A 16,340-nucleotide genomic window follows, 5' to 3' on the forward strand; every position below is an offset into this window, starting at 1 on the left:
CTGGAGGTCTCAGGGGATTCACATTAAACCAGACCTGAGGGACTCAGGGGGTTCATCCTGAATCAGTCCTGGGGGTGTCAGGGGATTCGTATTAAACCAGAGCTGAAAGACTCAAAGGGTTCATCCTGGACCAGCCCTGAGGAGCTCAGGGGTACCCCCAGGCAGCCCATGGGGTGTCCTAGGGCAGCCTTAGGAGGGGCTGGGGGGATCCTGAACAAGCCCTGGAGGGGTTTGATGGAGTGGGACCCCATGTTGCCCCCCTGTAGTCTCTTTTCTGGGGGATCTCTGAGACAAATATGGGATGAGGTGGGGACCTTGGAAAAGGCTGGGTGTCTGGGGGAACCCCAGAGCTTCCCAAGCACCCAGACCCCATGGGTTCCCCAGAGAACAGGGATAAAGGGGCCCAAGGCCATGGAGGTGAGGGGTCCCACAGGCTCAGGCTGGTCACGCTCCCCCCACCTCCCAGCCCTCTTCTGCCTGAGTGGAGCTGCACAATCCACCCTTGTCCCCAGCAGGGTCTGAAGTAGGTCAGGGAGGCTGGGCTGAGCCCCCAGGGATGGTAGCGGGTGGCAGGGGGTGCAGAGGGCCCCACACCCCCGCCCCAGTAACTGCATCACTGGGTTGGTGCCCACCCCCTGTCCTGGTGGGACCTCGGTGTCCCCAGCCCGGGGGATGCAGGGTGTTTTCCCAGCCCATCTCTGTTCCCCTGGGGAGCTTCAGGATCCCTCTGCATCCGCACAGGCTCTGCATCCCTCTTCGGAGCTGGAATCCCATGGGTGCAGGTTAGGGTGGCTGAATCCTGGGGGACATCACCCAGTGGGGGGACCTGGGGAGCGAGCGTGGGGCTGGGCGGGAGCTGGGGGATCAGCACAAAGAACACGGAAGATTGGAGAGGGATTTCTCACCCCTTAATTGCAGTTAATAATTGATGAACTCATTTACTGCAGGAGGCAAAGGTCCCTGGCACTGTCATAGTGCGAGCGCTCAGCAGCCTGCCCGGCAGCATCCCCTGTGCCGCGGCCGCAGGTAAGGGATGTCAGTCCCCATCCCACCCCACCGGGCACCGTGGTCCATCATGGGGAGAGATGGAATGTGTGTTGGCTTTGGGGCTGCCCGTGAGCCATGGTGGAGTGACACCTGGGCTCCAAGTGCTGCTTGGGGTGGCCTCGAGCCCAAGCAATGGAGCCTCCAGCCGTGCTCAGGAGAGGCTGCTGGGTGCCCGAGCACCCCCATGGTCTCCAGCACCTGGAGGCCAACCCTGTCCCCCTATGTCATCTCCCAAGGGAACCTTTTCCCTAGGGGGTGGCATGGAACCTGGTGCTTGCTCAGCTGAGGGGACTGTCCCCACCACAGCCACCCAGCTGCTCCCCAGGAGGGATGTGGGGTAGCTGGTTGGAGCAGGCAGGGTCAGCCCCGGGTGCTGGTTCTCTGGTGTGTGTCCTCAGGCTCGGCCACAGGATGGCATGGCGCTCGCTGGCGCTGCTCCCCTTCCTCCTGACAGCAGGTAAGGACTTTGCTCCGTGGCTGGCGCAGGTGGGTGGAAGGTGATGGAGGTGTTTTCAGCCCTCAGCTCTCATTCTGAGTTCCCTGAGGGCAGTTGGAACCCCAGAAAGAGCTGCACACCCCAGTGGCATCTTGGAGACCCAATGGCAACCTTGCTGCCCCAGGGCAAGGCAGAGAGGGCTGGCAGCACACGGTACCCAGTACGGGGGTCAAAGAGGTCAAGTGTGGGCTAGAGGGGGGAGATGTGGGACTAACACAAGGAAAATGAGGGATAGTGGCTTCCCCTGCCTTCCCTGGAGACCCAAACCGTGTCTGAGAGCTGGGGCTGGAGCTCGGTAGGTGCTCTCAGGTTGCAGGGGTGAAGGGTGCGGGCAGAGTCTGGCACAGGGGTGGTGCTCAGGACACCTCCTCCCTGCAGTTTCAGGCAACACAGCCCCCTTCTTCAACATGAGCATCGTCTACGTACCCGAGGACCTGCAGTTGGGTGAGTGGGGCAGTCTTGGGGAGATCTCGGGCCACAAGAGGTATGGCTGGGAGGTCCTCAGGTAGGGGCTGACACTGCCTGTGCCCCCAGGCCAGTTTGCTTTCCAGCTGACGGCTATTGACATAGAAAACGACCCACTTACCTACAGCATCAGCGGGTCAGACGCCTTCTACTTCTCTGTCGATGCCCAGACAGGCAACGTGACACTGAAGAACTCCCTGGACCGTGAGGTGAGGGCAGAGACTGAGCCAGCTGTCCTTTCCTGAGATGGGGGGTCTGGGGTGATGGGTGCAGAGGGCAGAGCTGTGGGTCCTGTGGGAGATCTGCTCACAGTGTGGGTCTGTCATCTGCTGTGGGTCGCCCCTGGCCCCAAAGCCCAGCTCCGCATTGCAGAGTCATCTGGGAGGAGTGTCCCACCCAGGGGTGGTGGGAGGAAGGGTGTTGGGGCTCAGCCATCCAAGGATTGAGCTCTGCTTGGCCCTGACAAAGTTGTGCGTTGTGTCCCTCCAGCAACAGGCCAGGCTCACCCTCATCGTCGGGGTCTTTGATGGGATCAACGAAGCAGTGAGTGCCGGGCATCGGCTTGGTGGCTGCAGTGGGTCATGGGGTGGGGAGCAGAGTCTCAGCAGAGCCATGAGGCTCAGCGGTTGGTTTCAATGGGGCCACGAACAAAGCTTGGTGGTGATGGGGAGGGGAGCAGGCTCTCAACAGGGCCATGAACAAGGCTTGGTGGTGATGGGAGGGGGAACAGAGTCTCAATGGGGCCACGAACAAAGTTTGGTGCTAGAGAGGCATGGTTTAGTGTTTGATAGGAATGGTTGGACTCGATGATCTGGTGGGGTCTCTTCCAACCTGGTTATTCTATGATTCTATGATTCAACGATTCTATGATTCTATGATTGATGGTGATGGGAAGGGGAGCAGGGTCCCAATGGGGCCATGAACAAGGCTTGGTGGAAATGGGGGCTAGAGATGGGTTCTGTCAACCAGTGGGTGATGCTGGCTGGTTATGGAGCCGGGGAGGCCACAGGGTGCCACAACTGCACCCAGGTCTGCTAGGCACCATCTCCTGTGCCCACCCTGCCCTCCCCCTGAAACCCAACAGGTCTCCAGAAGACTCGCAGTCATTGTGGAAGATCGTAATGACAACGCCCCAGTCTTCCAATACCTGCCATATAACACCGAAATCCCTGAGGTACCTCCCTGGGAATTCCTGATGACCTGCAGGCAGCAGAGCAGGGGCATGGGGTGTCTCCCCTTGGCACGGGCGTGCCAGCAGTGGGACAACGGGAATGGGATGACCCCGTGCCTGGGTGTGTGGTGACGATGTGCCTAGACTTCGGGCAATGGTGCAGCTGGCACGGCTGAACTGGGGAAACGCTCGGCCAGGGCAGTTCTCGATGGGCGTCTCTGTGCTATTCCAGGGCACGGGCTGGGACTCTGCCCTTGTGAGGAGTTTCTGATCAGGGAGTGCCTGAGCTGCCACTCATCCGCTCCAGGGTGGGGTTGGATGAAGGGCTGAGCCCGACCCATCTCTAGCAGAAGGGTGGTAGGGGACACTCGGACTCTATCTGATGTGAGCAAGGGCACCAGCTCAGCCCTGCATGGCCCATGGCACTGGGCAGCCCCTGGAGTCCCATGGGGCCAGAGCACCCTAGGGCAGGGCTGGCCATGGCTGGGCCCAGCATCACCTCCCTTGATGTCCTGGGTGATGCCACCACCACCTCCTTGTATGCCCAGAACGCAACGCTCGACAGCATCATCTACACCGTGTTTGCCAATGACAGCGACACCGGGAACGCCTCCAAAGTCAGCTACAGCATCGAGGAGGTGAGGACAGTGCCTTGCAGGGTGGGGCGTGCCGTAGCCAAAACCCACCCCTGAGCCACCTCCATGGGGTGGAGGTCCTGGGGACGCAGCCGGGAGCAGCCCCACTGAGAGCAGTGGTATGTGTTGGGTCAGGAGGGCACAAGGTGCTGAACAGTTGCAAGCTGGGGACAAGCCAGGTGGTAGGAGGTCCATGAACCAAGCCTGGCAGAAGGATGGGGCTTGAGCTCCCATCTCTGCCGGGGCACCTCTGCTCCCTGCCTTGGTGATATGGGTTGATGTCCCCAACCCAGGTGATCCCAGACAGCACGAAGAATCACTGGCTTTTCTACATCCTGCCCAATGGGAGCGTGGTGCTCAATGGCTCACTGGACTACGCCAAGAACACCTTCTATCAGCTCAAGATCACTGCCAAGGTCAGGGCCAGCCAGACCAGAGGTGCAGGGCTGCCAGGTAAGGGTGCTGTGGGACTAACAGGTGCTCTGCTCCTCAGGACGGCGGGGGGTTGCTGCACAATGTGTTGACCTTCCAGCAGAGCTCAACCTACCTGTCCGTGACCATCCGTGACCTGCCCGACCTGGACCCACGGTTCCTCAACGAGCCCTACTCCGGCTCCGTGCCTGAGAACTGTGACCTGGTAAGGAGTCCACCTGCCCCAGCAGCACGTTCCTACCCCTGGCCCTCCCTGGGGGCTCCGATGACCAAGGATGTCTCGGCCACCAGGCATGGGGGCAGCTGGAGACGTCACATGTCCTACCCTGATGACCATGTCTCCACAGGGCACCACTGTGCTGACGGTCACCGCCATAGACAGAGACACAGGGGTGAATGATGAAATCTCCTACAGCATCACCAGTGAGTGATGAGGAAGGGAGGGATGCGCAAGGGGGGTGATCAGGCACCAAGAGGCAGGTTGGGCACTGGTTCTGGGCACTGCCCACCTGCCCCACTGGCACAGAGAGAGCCAGGCCTGCGTTTCATGGTGGCTGCAACTGGTTCCTGCTGTTCTCTAGCTCTAGATGCCAGCTTACCCTTTACTATTAATGCCACGACGGGCACCATCACTGTGAGTGGGGCCCTGGACCGTGAGGAGCTGCCAAACGAGGAAGTGCTGCTGGAAGTCACAGTGAGTGGGAAGCAGCAAAGGGAGCCCTATCATCTTCCTCTCCCTGGGCTCAGCTGATCTGCTCTCTCCTCCTGCCCAGGCGCGTGAGAAGAACCTGAACATCTATGGCAACGTGTCCCAGGCCACTACCCTGGTGACAGTAGTGGTGACCGACGTCAATGACAACAAGCCCCAGTTCTACCACTGCTCACTCTCCAGCTGCAACTTCTCCACTGATGCCCAGAACACCTTCACGGGCAACATCATCGAGCACTCCTCCTCCAGACTGCCCGTATCTGACCTCAGCATCGTTGCCCATGACCCAGACAAGGTGGGAGCCTGTCCAGAGGGCTGGGGTGCAGATGTCTGACCTTGCTGCACCACCCACCCTCACTCCTGTGTGTCTCTCCCTGGCAGGGCATCAACAGCAGTTATGAGCTGTACCTGCAGGATGCGAACGACAAAGCCTTCACTGTCTCCCCCTCAAAGATCGTGGGCACGGGGGAGGTCCAGATCCTGGTGCAGAACCCAGACTTGGTGGACTACGAGATAAGCCATGTCATGGTGGTGCAGGTGGGATCTGTGGGGCTGGCTCACTGTGGGGACGGTCCCTGCTTCCCGCATATGCCGGGGGCACAGAGGACACACAGCCCTTCTATGGGATTCAAGCTTGTTTGGTGCAGAGGAGCTGGGCTGGAGTGTGATAGGTCTCTTTCTCATGTTTGGAGAGCCATGTGAGATACTGTCCCTTCTCTGTCCTGCAGATCATTGCTAACGACACAGGGAACCCCACGGACTGCTGCTCCACAGCCACCGTAACCATCGAACTCATTGATAGCAATGACCACATCCCTGAGTTCCCCCAGAGCATCTACAACCTGAGCGTGGAGGAGAACAGCCCTGATGGCACCATCATCATCCCGAATATCACGGTCAGGCCCTGGACAGGGAGCGGGTGCAGCTCCCCTTCCCCCAGCAGGGCACAGGGCATGCCTGGCACTGCTGGTGCAACTTGTGTGGAGGGCACTGGTCTCTCTCAGGAAAGAGATGGTGCCAGCACATGGGGTGTGGGACCACCTGCCCTTCGAAGCCTCATTTTTGGGGTGCTCACTGCCAGCAGCCAGTGCCCTAGTGTCACTGCTCTGAGGACTAAGGTGGGTTAACTGGATGCTTCTTGCTCTCTGTTTCAGGCCTATGATCCAGACAGCGGTGACCTGGGACGCATCACCTACCAGCTGCTCCCGGAGAGCATGTATGTAGGGGCAACGCCAACCACAACCAGGGCATCATCCTGGCAAGGGGGTTTCAAGCTTGACCCCGGTGACCACTCCCTGTGTGCCGTAGCCGTAAAATCTTCATGGTGAACGCCACAACTGGGGCATTGCTGGTGTTGAACGGGAGCTTGCTGGACCGGGAGACTCGCTCCATCTACTATGCCAATCTCCAGGCCAAAGATGGGGGCAACCTGGTGGGCACCACGGTGCTGGAGATCACCGTGCTGGATGTGAATGACATGGCTCCCATCATCATCGGCTCCTACTTCATCTCAGTGGAAGAGGGGCAAAACGTCAGTACGCAGATCCAGGTAAGCACCACTAGAGGTGGAGGCGATGACGAGGGGCTGTTGGAGAGGAGCGGGGACTGTCTCTGAGGTGCCAGACAGCCCTGTTCCAACCCTTGACCTTTTCAGGCCATGGACAATGACGAGCCTGGCAACCCGAACAGCAAGCTGGGCTTCAAGATCTTGCCAGGACCATTTAGCAACAACTTTACTATCAACTCCGACACGGGTGAGATGCATAGCAACGAGGTGCTGGACCGCGAGGCCTTGGATGATGAGCGGGGGCAGATGGTGGTGACAGTGGAGGTGTATGACCATGGGGTGCCCCAGTTGAGCACCTTGGTGAATGTCACCATCACTGTGAGGGTGAGTCCTGGGCATAAGCAGGGACACACTGAGGCAGACAGAGACTTGGAGCTGGGATGTAAGGGGAGGGAGAGGACGTGGGACTCCTGGCTATGGCCGGGACACCGTGTCCCCAGATTCTCTGCAAGGGTAGAGGGAATAGTTGATGCAGAGAGGCAGGAGAGGGCTTCTGTGCTTTCTGTCCATGCTCCTGTCCCAGCCTACTGTGGGGGACACCGTTTTCTGGAGTGGCTACAACTGTGGACTTTATCTCCTGCAGGATGTAAACGACAATGCACCTATGTTCCTCAACCAGTCCTATGAATTCTCAGTCTTTGAAGACTCTCCAGGTAGGAGCTGCACGGCCAGGCTCATGGGACCAGTGGTGTCCTGAAGTCAGTGCCCATTGGCCACTGAGTTTTTGTCTTCATCTGCAGGGTCCCTTGTGGGTAAGGTGGAGGCCACAGATGCTGACCGGACAGAGATGAATTCCCGCATTTCCTTCATACTTCAGCGGACCAATGGCTCCAGCAATTTCTTGATCCGCTCATTGCATCAGGGGGCAGGACACTATGTTGGGGAGCTGACCGTGGACCCTGACGTGTACCTGGACTATGACACCATGCAGCAGAAGTTCTTCTCCTTGGTGGTGCAAGCGAAGAACATGGCCGCAGACGACGTGGGAGACTCTGCCAATGTCTCAGTGGTGGTCAACATTCTAGATGTCAATGATGAGCCTCCCACCATCCTGCCAGCCTCGCTGCAGGACGTGCACGTGAGCGAGAATGGCACGCAGCAAGGTCTGGTCCACAAACTGGTCGCCTCCGACCCAGACACCAACCACTCCCTGATCTTCGAGGAGCTGGCGGTTGCCTGCTTCAAGGAGGAGGGTGGTGTTGGGGACGTGTGCTGGGACTGGTTCGTGCTGCTACCCAACGGCTCAGTGTTGGTGAACAGCTCGGACATCGACTACGAGCTGTGCGACAGGGTGTTGCTCACACTGCGGGCTGAAGATCTGTACACTGAGAAGGGCAACCGATACAGCCAGAACGGTACAGCACCTGCCCCCTGGTCCTTCCACCTACACTGAGCAGGGTGGGTGGTGGGACCAACCTCCCAGGAGGAGCTGTGGGGAGCAGAATGGGAGCCAGGCAGCTTGGTGATGGAAGGAGGGTGTCCCAGGTGTTTTGGTCCCTGACACAGGGACCTGAGCCTGCTGGGGGAATGAGGCTCCCGTGGGCAGCAGAGGAGGGTGCTGCAGGGCTGCTCTCATTGACTGGGGCTCTGCTTTTGGGACATTTGCAGAAACCCTGAGGATCCTCATCACTGATGTGAATGACAACGCACCAATTTTCCTGCCCATCCTGGAGACCTTTGGTGAGCAGCCAGGGCTGGTGCATCCTCTGGGCCCCTCTCTGCACCTATCCCTGCTCTGCCACGCTCCGGCCAGGGCAGGGCTGTGAGAGGTGCAAGGACTCGATGCTTTCCATGAAGGCTGTGAGGCCAAGGGCAGTGAGGGGAAGCTCAGAGCTCTGCTGAGCCCCGGGGCTGTGCAGGACATGGGGTCTGCAGCAAACCTGGCTGCCCACCAGCATGACTGCACTGTCTGTCTGTCTGTCCCCCATAGTGGTTGTCCCCGAAACCTCTACTGTGGGCCTGCAGGTGGCTACCGTGAAGGTGAGGAGCTCACAGTCTGCTGGGCTTGCGCATCTCAGCTGCGGGCAGGTGGTGGCCGGTCCCATCCGTGCTCCTGACACGTTTGTCTCTGCAGGCCACGGACGCTGACACGGGGCCGAGGGGAAGCATCACCTTCTCCATTGTCAGCGTGGTGCTCGTGGAGGACAACGGAGTCAGCCGGCCCTTCGAGAACCTCTTCGGGGTGGTGACAACACCCGAGCAGGGCATCTACACCGGGAGCATCCAGTGAGGCCATGGGTCTGGGCCAGGGTGGTGGGAATGTGGTTTGGCTCAACAGAGGAGGAGACAGAGCCAGCAGAGACCAGCAAAGGGACAAAGCCATCCTGGGGTCTTGCCCTGGGCACGGTGGAGCTTGGGGGATTGCAGTGAGAGATGTTCCACGGGATCCCTGATGTCCCCGTCCTCACAGGGTGCTCAGCAACCTCGACAGCTCGCTGAAGGGGCAGTACCAGGTGACGGTGGAGGCGCAGGACGGTGACGCACCAGTGCACAGAGCACAGACTGTGCTGAACGTGAGTGTCACCCCCGTCCCACTGTCCTAGGACACCACGCGCCCTGCCCAGCCCTGCTCACCCCTGCTCTCCCCTCTCAGCTCTTCACAGTGGATCAGAGCTACCGCGTTCGCCTCCAGTTTGTGACAACGGTGGAGGAAGTCCAGACTAACTCCAAACAAATTGAAGTGTAAGGGCTGCCAGGCTGGGGGCAGGGAGGAGACACGAGCACGCAGGTCAGGACCCACCAACCATGTCTCCTCCACGTATCGTGAAAGGGGCCAGGGCAGGCAGGTCCCTGTCCTCACAGGGGGTCCAGCCGCTTCCCGTGCCAGAGCAGGATGCCCGGCCCAGCCTCACTCCATCCCTCCTGTTCCCAGGGCCCTGACCAGAGCGACCAAGGCCGGGGTTTACGTGGTGGCCATCCGGCGCGCAGAGGACACCCGCGCCTCCCAGTGAGTGCAGCTGTGTAGGTGGTGGGGAAGGGGACACGGCGGTGATGTTGGAGAGGGTCATCGGGCACCATGCCCTGCACTCTGCTCACTCCATCTCTTTGGTCTCGCAGGGTGGAACCCAAGTCGGTGATGGAGGCATATTTCGTCTACAGCAACGGCACCGCCTTGGACGTCAACGAGCTGACCGTGTGCGTGCCGGGGCGGGGGCTGCACACACGCATCACCACACACATGAACCAGCCGCTCACACCTCTGCTTTCCCTCGCAGGCTCATACAGTCCGACCCGCTGGTCCTGGCTGAGCTGGTGAACCTGGGCCTGGCCGTCATCGTGAGTGGGGCTGCGCAGGGGGCACAGGGAGAGGGCTAGAGCGGGGGAGCAGCGGATGGCGGGGGCCGTGCTCTCACTCCTGCTCTGGGTCAGGGGCCCGTGGAGGTGACGAAGCCCACCAAGGAGACAGAGCTGATCGGTGTCATCGCAGGGCTGGCGGCATTCCTGCTCATCTTCATCCTTGTCATGACCCTGGTCTTGGTTTTCACTACCAAGAGGTACCACACTGCTCCTCACCCCTGCCTCCCCCACAGCTCCCATCCTCACCAGCAACCCCAGGTCCATTCCTACTTTTCATTCCACTCCATCCCATGGCCTGGTTCCCCCTTGTCCCTCTCACCCACCTCATCCCTGGGCTTTGCAGCTACAAGAGGAAGCTGAATGCGATGAAAGCTCTGAAGGTGGCTACGACGCTCAGTCCTTCCGTGGCACAGCAAGGAGCTGGCATCCCCGGGACCAACCAGTACAATGCAGAGGGGTGAGTGGAGGACTCCCTGCAGCAGGAGAGCCCAGGCATGTCCCCATGCTCAGGGGCAGCAGGTCTCGCTGTCACAACCCTCCTGCCTGAGGAATACGGCTGCCCTGGGCTGACCCCGCAGCCCCCGGGACGGTCACTCACCTGCCACCCATTCTTTGCCAGGGCCAACCCCATGCTGAACCTCACGATTGATCCCTCCCATGACCTGGGTTTCCATGAGGACACCAGCTCTGTGGCCAGGTGAGCTCTGTGGGCAGTCCCAAAGGCCACTGGGTCGTCACCTTCCATCCCCGCTCCACAAGCACCTGGCCCCTCTTCTACCTGCCACCCTCCTCTCTCCACAGCCTGAATTCCCTGGATGAAAATACAGTAGATGCACCGGGGGACAATGTCAAGGTCAAGGTGAGCGTGCAAAGAGCTGAAAGCGCCCAGCAGGGAGCCCTGCCACCACACCCTGCATCCCCTCCTCTCTGCTGTCCTCCCTGGGCTCCTGGATCCCTTGTGTCACTTCCTCTCCATCTCCCTGACAGCTCCCAGCTGCTGGGAAGGATGGGAATGTCCCTGTCCCCATCCCCTCTGACCACGCTCCCCTCATGCAGCAGGGCAAAGCTCAGCTGACGGACTCCACCGATGAGGAGGTGCTGGTGGCTGCCCTGAACCTGAAAGAGCCCACCAAAACGGTGTATATCAATGCCGCCTTCACCACCACAGACCTGTGAACAGGCGCATGGGGAGCACCAGGGCTGGAGCAGGACTCAGGCAGCTGCTTTGGTGATGTTGTGTTCAATAAACTTGCCTACATGTGTCACAGTGTCCTGTGGCCATCAACCCGTAAACTCGGGGGGCTCAGCCAGCTTGGGGTCATCTCTCCGGGCGTGAGGTGCTGTGTGCAAGCCAGGCTGGTATTGGAGGGGAAATGATTGCCACTGCAGGGCTCAGCCTGGCTTCTTGTCCCCAGGACCCTTCCCTGGGCTGCCCTGCTGTCCCCTGCCCCTGCTCAGCCCGGCGGAGGGAGGTGCAGGCAGCCCCACGCAGCGTTTGTGCAAGGTTTTATTACCCAACACCCACACTGACAGGTTGGTCCTCCCGCCCACTTCCTCCCCCCCAAAACCCCGAAAAAAGAAATGCAGAGGAAAATAAGAAGAAAGTAGGTGATGAAGCTGCAGCGCCGGTGTGCTGCGGCTTGGTGGCACAGGACTAGAGGTGGAGGACAGCCCAGGACAGTGATGCCCCAGGGCTCGCGGTCTTCCCTGTGTGGCCGTGGCACAAATCCCGCAGCCCAAGGCACAGGGAAGAGCTGGCTCCCAGCGAGCGCCGCAGCACAGAGCCGCAGCCCTGGCTCCAGACACGCTTTAGTGAGCCCTTTGCAGCCCCCCCAGGGGCAAAAGGCAACCCTAGGGCCAAAACAAGCCCAGGATGTACAACAGGAGTTGAGGGGCAGGAATTGCCCCTTAAAGAGGGGAAGCAGCTGCACCGGTGCCCCCAGTGCCTCAAGCCCTCCTGCACCTCTGCACAGAGGGGATGGTGCAGCTCCCCAAGCATCCTCCCCTTGCCCAGTTTGCAGCCTCTTGTCCATCAGGCACTGGGCACAGGCTTGGGTCCCTCCTCGGTGCAGCACCGTGGGGTCAGTCCTCTGCGTGCGGCCAGGCTGGAGGGACCAGGTCATGCGTCTCAGCGGGATGCGGTGCTGGAGGCCACAGGGATGCTCACCTTGCTGCAGGGATGCTTACCCCCTGCACGCCAACCCTTCGCTCCCGATGCTCTCCAAGCCAGCGGGGCACAGGCAACATAGGAAAAGTGTTTGTAAAGGTCACAGCCCAGCAGGCCACTGGGGAGGAGATAACTCCAGGCTCAAAGTGTCTCTTAAAAAGCTCCAAAAATGCAAACACAGTCCAATAAAAGCTCGCCCCCCTCCCCACCCTGTAAAACCCCAGCTGTAAAAAGTGGCAGCGTTTTGTAACAAGCGCATCCCTGGCTGCCGTGGGGGTGAGCAGCCAGCAGGGCTTGAGGGACCTGCACAGGGACACGCGTCTGCGTCCCCAGTATACGGGGCCTCTCCGGCACTGGGGAGGCTTGACGAGGCTGGTGGCAGGGCAGTTTTCATACCCCCACCAGCCGTGGCGAGGATGTGCCCTCGGATCTGACTGCTGCCCCCCAGGCACAGGGTCGGGGGGTCCTGGGCTCAGGCTTCCCCCGTGCTTCCAGCCACAGCGACAGAGACAAGAGGCTCTCCGTCGCAGGTGTGGCTGGGATCCATCTCTCCCATCTGAAATCTGTCCTGGTGCTCCATGTGGCCGTGTCTTCCCAGCTCTGGGGTACCCATGGCACGGCCGTGGGGCAGAGGGGACAGGGCTGAGCACCCCCACCCCCCACAGGGACCCACGTGTGCACGGCCATGGACTGGTTGGAGCTCGGCAAAGCCTTGGGCAGGCAAAGTGGTGGCACTGCGAGGCAGCAGGGTCTCTCCAGCACAGGGAGTGATGCTGCTGCCCAGGGCGCAAGCCAGGCCAAAGCTCAGGGGAGCCAGCAGCGACCTGCTTGTGCCCACCCTAAGCCATCACCAGGCCTCTACTACAAGTAGGAGATGCCCCGGGAGAAGCCACCTCTGGCTGGAAGGAGCCACATGCTTCCTCACAATAAGAGAAGCCACCGAGCACAGAGATGTGGCACCAGCCTCATGTCTCAGGATGCTTCCTTGGGGCCGGGCTGGCAGAGACACCTTGTCCCCAGTGTGCAGGGCTCCATCGCCACCCACCCCAGCCTCAGGAGCCCTGCATGCTGGCAGAGAGTGTCTCGGAACGCAAAGGCAGGGCCCCATGGCACCCCTGGCCCGGGCAGCAGCTCACTCCATGGCAGGGCCAGTGCGGGAGCAGCACCGGGGCCGCCGGACGTTTTGCAGCAGAGCCCGAAAGACACTGGGCTGCCTCTTGGTCTCAGCTTTGCTGGGGGCTCCCTTGATGGACCCAGCACGGGTGCTCTGCGGGGTCATCACCACCTGCCGCCCGTGCTCCTCGATCTGTTTCTCCAGGTGCTTCTGGATGGCCATGCCCAGCACCTCCACCTCCATGGAAGCCCCATACACCTCCCACGTCATCCCCTTCTCGTCCCAGCTCACCTCCCGGATGGGCTCTGGAGCCTCCTCCACCACCGTCCCCTTCACATGCACCTCGGGGTATGAGGTCTGCGGGGACTTGGCCATCGGTGTCATGGGCCCTGTGGCCACCGAGCGGGTCTCCACGGGCATGGACACCTGCATCTCCGCATCCTTCTTGGATGGCTCCAGCGGAGGGGCAGCGGAGCCCAGCTCTCTCTTGGGGAAGGTGAAGGCAGCCGCTCCACCCGGGGGGCTCATGGGGCTCAAGGCCACGGAAACCAGGGACGCTCGGCTGTCCACCTGTGTCCCCATGTCCTGCGTCCCAGCGTCCTGCGGTGGGGTCACCTCGAAGGAGTAGGACTCGCAGAGGAGCTTGGATGTCCGGGGCTGCTGGCTGCTCGCACGCTGGGCTGGACTCCCCTCAGCTCTGCCCTGGTCCAGGGTGGTGGGGTTTGGCCCTGCCTCCCTTTGGGCTCTGCTCCCTGTGGTGCTGGTGCTGGCAGCGTCTGCCGTGCCCCCCTGGGGTTGCTTGGGAACCTTGTAGCCCTCCAGCTGGGTCACAGCGCCCGGGGATGTCCCCGTGCCAGTCTGGAGATGCTGCTGAGTTGGCAGCTCAGCTGCTCCAGTGCCCGCAGCGGGCTCCACAAACGCCACGTGTTTAGCAGGAGCCGCCGCGCTTCCCGCATCCTTGCTGGGCGCTTTGAGGCAGGGCTCGGGCAGGACAGGCGCGGGGGCTGCATTCTCCTTCTGGTCATTGGGGACCCCCATCCCCATGGGCTCACAGGCAGGGGCAGCGCCGCTTGATCCCCCGCAGCTCTCCGTCGCTGCCGCCACGCTCGGCTCTGTGCTGGCGTCTGGGAGAAGCGTGCCGGGCGCCGATCCCACCAGCGATGGTGCCACCTTCTCCGCTGCTGGACTGGCCACAGTGCCCTGGGCCTCCGGCTCAGCCGCGCAGCAGGTCCTCATGGCACAATCCTCTGCGGCACAGCCGGAGCCGGGCAGGCACTCACCTGCTGCCGGGCAGCCAGGGGAGCTGGGACCAGGCTCGCAAGCATCCTCAACCCCGGCCTGACAGCTCAGCAGCTGCAGCCCCTCAGGCTCCTTAGCGCTGCCCATGCCCGGGGAAGGCTTCTCCCATGCTACTCCTGCCGTGGGGCTGCAAGAGAGAGGATGGAGCGGTGATGGGGAGCAGCGCAGACTCCTGTCCCTCCTGGGCTGCCAGCTGCTCCTCTCCGTGCCACCCGTGACTAGGGGTTGGGTGGTCGCCCAGCGCACCCACGGACCCCGGCACAGCCCGTGTGGTGGCACCCGGTGCCCAGCCCCGTAAAAGCCAGCCTTCCTCCCAGTGCATCTGGACCGGGAGTGGGATCCAGGCACTACGGTGTGGGTGCAGCGTGTGGTGGGAGCCTGAGGGCCAAGGGGGCTGCAGAGAACAGCAGGGGCACGAGACAGCCTGAGCCCTTCCTTCCACTTGCTGGGACCAGCGTCCCCAGACCTGGGAGTGACACATGTCCCGGCCGTGGGAACCCTCAGCTCAGCACCTACGTCCCATGGGGAGGATGTGCCAAGCTCCGGCTGTGCTGCATGGAGCCGGCTGCAAGCAGGCACCCCAGGCAGAGCTGGGGCCACAGGTTGGTGCCACACAAACGATCCCAAAACCTCGGGACAGCCCTGTAGCAGCACCATGGTGGGAAGCCCCAAACTCTCCAGGAGCCACCCAGCCCTGCCAGTGCCAGCGAGTCCCTCCGGAGCGGGAGCACACGTCCCGCAGCCGTGGGACACCCCATGCCTCCAGCCACGGCCACTCGTGGGTCCTGGAGAGGACAAAGCCAAGCACCCACTGCTGGAGCCGAGTGAATTCCACAGAAGGGAAGCAGTAGGAGTGGGGACCAGGCTGGCATCAACCCCAGGAGCCCGGAGACCTTGGGGACAATGTCCCCCCATCCCTATCTTCCCACGCAGCACCTTTTCCCAGGGTGTCCGTGGGCACTGATGCTGGGTGTGCTGCTCCACAGAGGCGCTGCCAGCCCCGGCACACACATTTGCACACACACAGAGACACGTTTACACATGCACATGGCACACAGCGACACGCGTGTGCACAGGCACCAACATGCATGAGCTCAGGCAGGGGCAGAGGCACAAACATGCGTGTGCACACACACAGAGGGGCACTCACAGTGATCCGAGTGCGCGCACATCCAGCCCCCCGCTCCCATCTCGGGCCCCCCCCCAGGTGCCACCGACCCACACCCCCACTAGCAGAGCTTGAGGGCAGCCCCGGGGGTCCCCGACCCTCCGTGGGGACCGTGGGGGACGGCGACACGGAGCCCCCGTTCCGCTCCTACCTGGTGATGGAGACAGCCGCCTCCCTCCCGGGCATCACCGGGGAGGTACCAGCCGTGGATGAGGGGTCGCGGGGATGGAGGTGGGAGGGGTCCCCTCGGTCGGGGATGGGGGGGAGGACGGGAAAACGGCCCCGTCTCCCTCCCGGCAGCGCCTGCTTCTGCTCTCGGGCTCAGGCTTTGTCTAACTCCTTCCCACGCACTCCCGCTCGCTGCGGGGGGGAAGGCGGCCTCGCCTGCACCCCCCTAAACCCCCCCCCTGCACCCCCCCTGGCTCCCCCTAGCATCTCCACCCAGGACCCTATAGGGTCAGGATCCCCCCCTATGCCCTGGGGTGGGAGCTATGGACCTATAGGGTCCGAGGGGGGGAGGGGGTCTGTGTGTTTGCTAAGTTGAACCCCAAGGCAGGCGGCTCCCCCATCTCGGGGTTAACATTAGAATCCCCCACTCCAGCCCTATAGATCTATAGGGTGGTGCCGTGGGATGGGAGCTGGCACACCTGGTTGCTTGGAGACAAGGGAGGTTGGAAATGCTCCTTCCAGTAAACAGCCAGGCTGGAACAAAACCCTGAAGGCTAAAAATAGGGAGGCAGGATATGGAAATAAAATAAAAAACCACATTGCTT

At 61.5% G+C, this 16,340-nt stretch overlaps 1 protein-coding gene across 1 annotated transcript; it reads left to right on the forward strand.

Annotated features, from left to right (window-relative positions):
- The first annotated feature begins 880 nt into the window (after positions 1-880).
- On the forward strand, positions 881-11,056 carry CDHR2 (cadherin related family member 2). Its single transcript, XM_069869317.1, has 32 exons — positions 881-1,026; positions 1,446-1,504; positions 1,922-1,987; positions 2,078-2,217; positions 2,498-2,551; positions 3,093-3,182; positions 3,728-3,817; positions 4,108-4,230; positions 4,308-4,451; positions 4,594-4,669; positions 4,834-4,940; positions 5,020-5,250; positions 5,337-5,492; positions 5,684-5,851; positions 6,110-6,171; positions 6,264-6,504; positions 6,610-6,846; positions 7,106-7,175; positions 7,263-7,877; positions 8,131-8,202; positions 8,453-8,502; positions 8,597-8,748; positions 8,933-9,035; positions 9,116-9,204; positions 9,395-9,469; positions 9,580-9,657; positions 9,738-9,798; positions 9,892-10,016; positions 10,163-10,276; positions 10,439-10,516; positions 10,621-10,678; positions 10,876-11,056. Exons 1-32 carry the CDS (start codon positions 929-931, stop codon positions 10,993-10,995), a joined length of 4,002 nt encoding a protein of 1,333 aa, XP_069725418.1. The 5' UTR covers positions 881-928; the 3' UTR covers positions 10,996-11,056.
- Positions 11,057-16,340: the final 5,284 nt, after the last annotated feature.

Source organism: Phaenicophaeus curvirostris, chromosome 15 (genome assembly GCF_032191515.1).
Source record: "Phaenicophaeus curvirostris isolate KB17595 chromosome 15, BPBGC_Pcur_1.0, whole genome shotgun sequence".
NCBI lineage: Eukaryota > Metazoa > Chordata > Aves > Cuculiformes > Cuculidae > Phaenicophaeus > Phaenicophaeus curvirostris.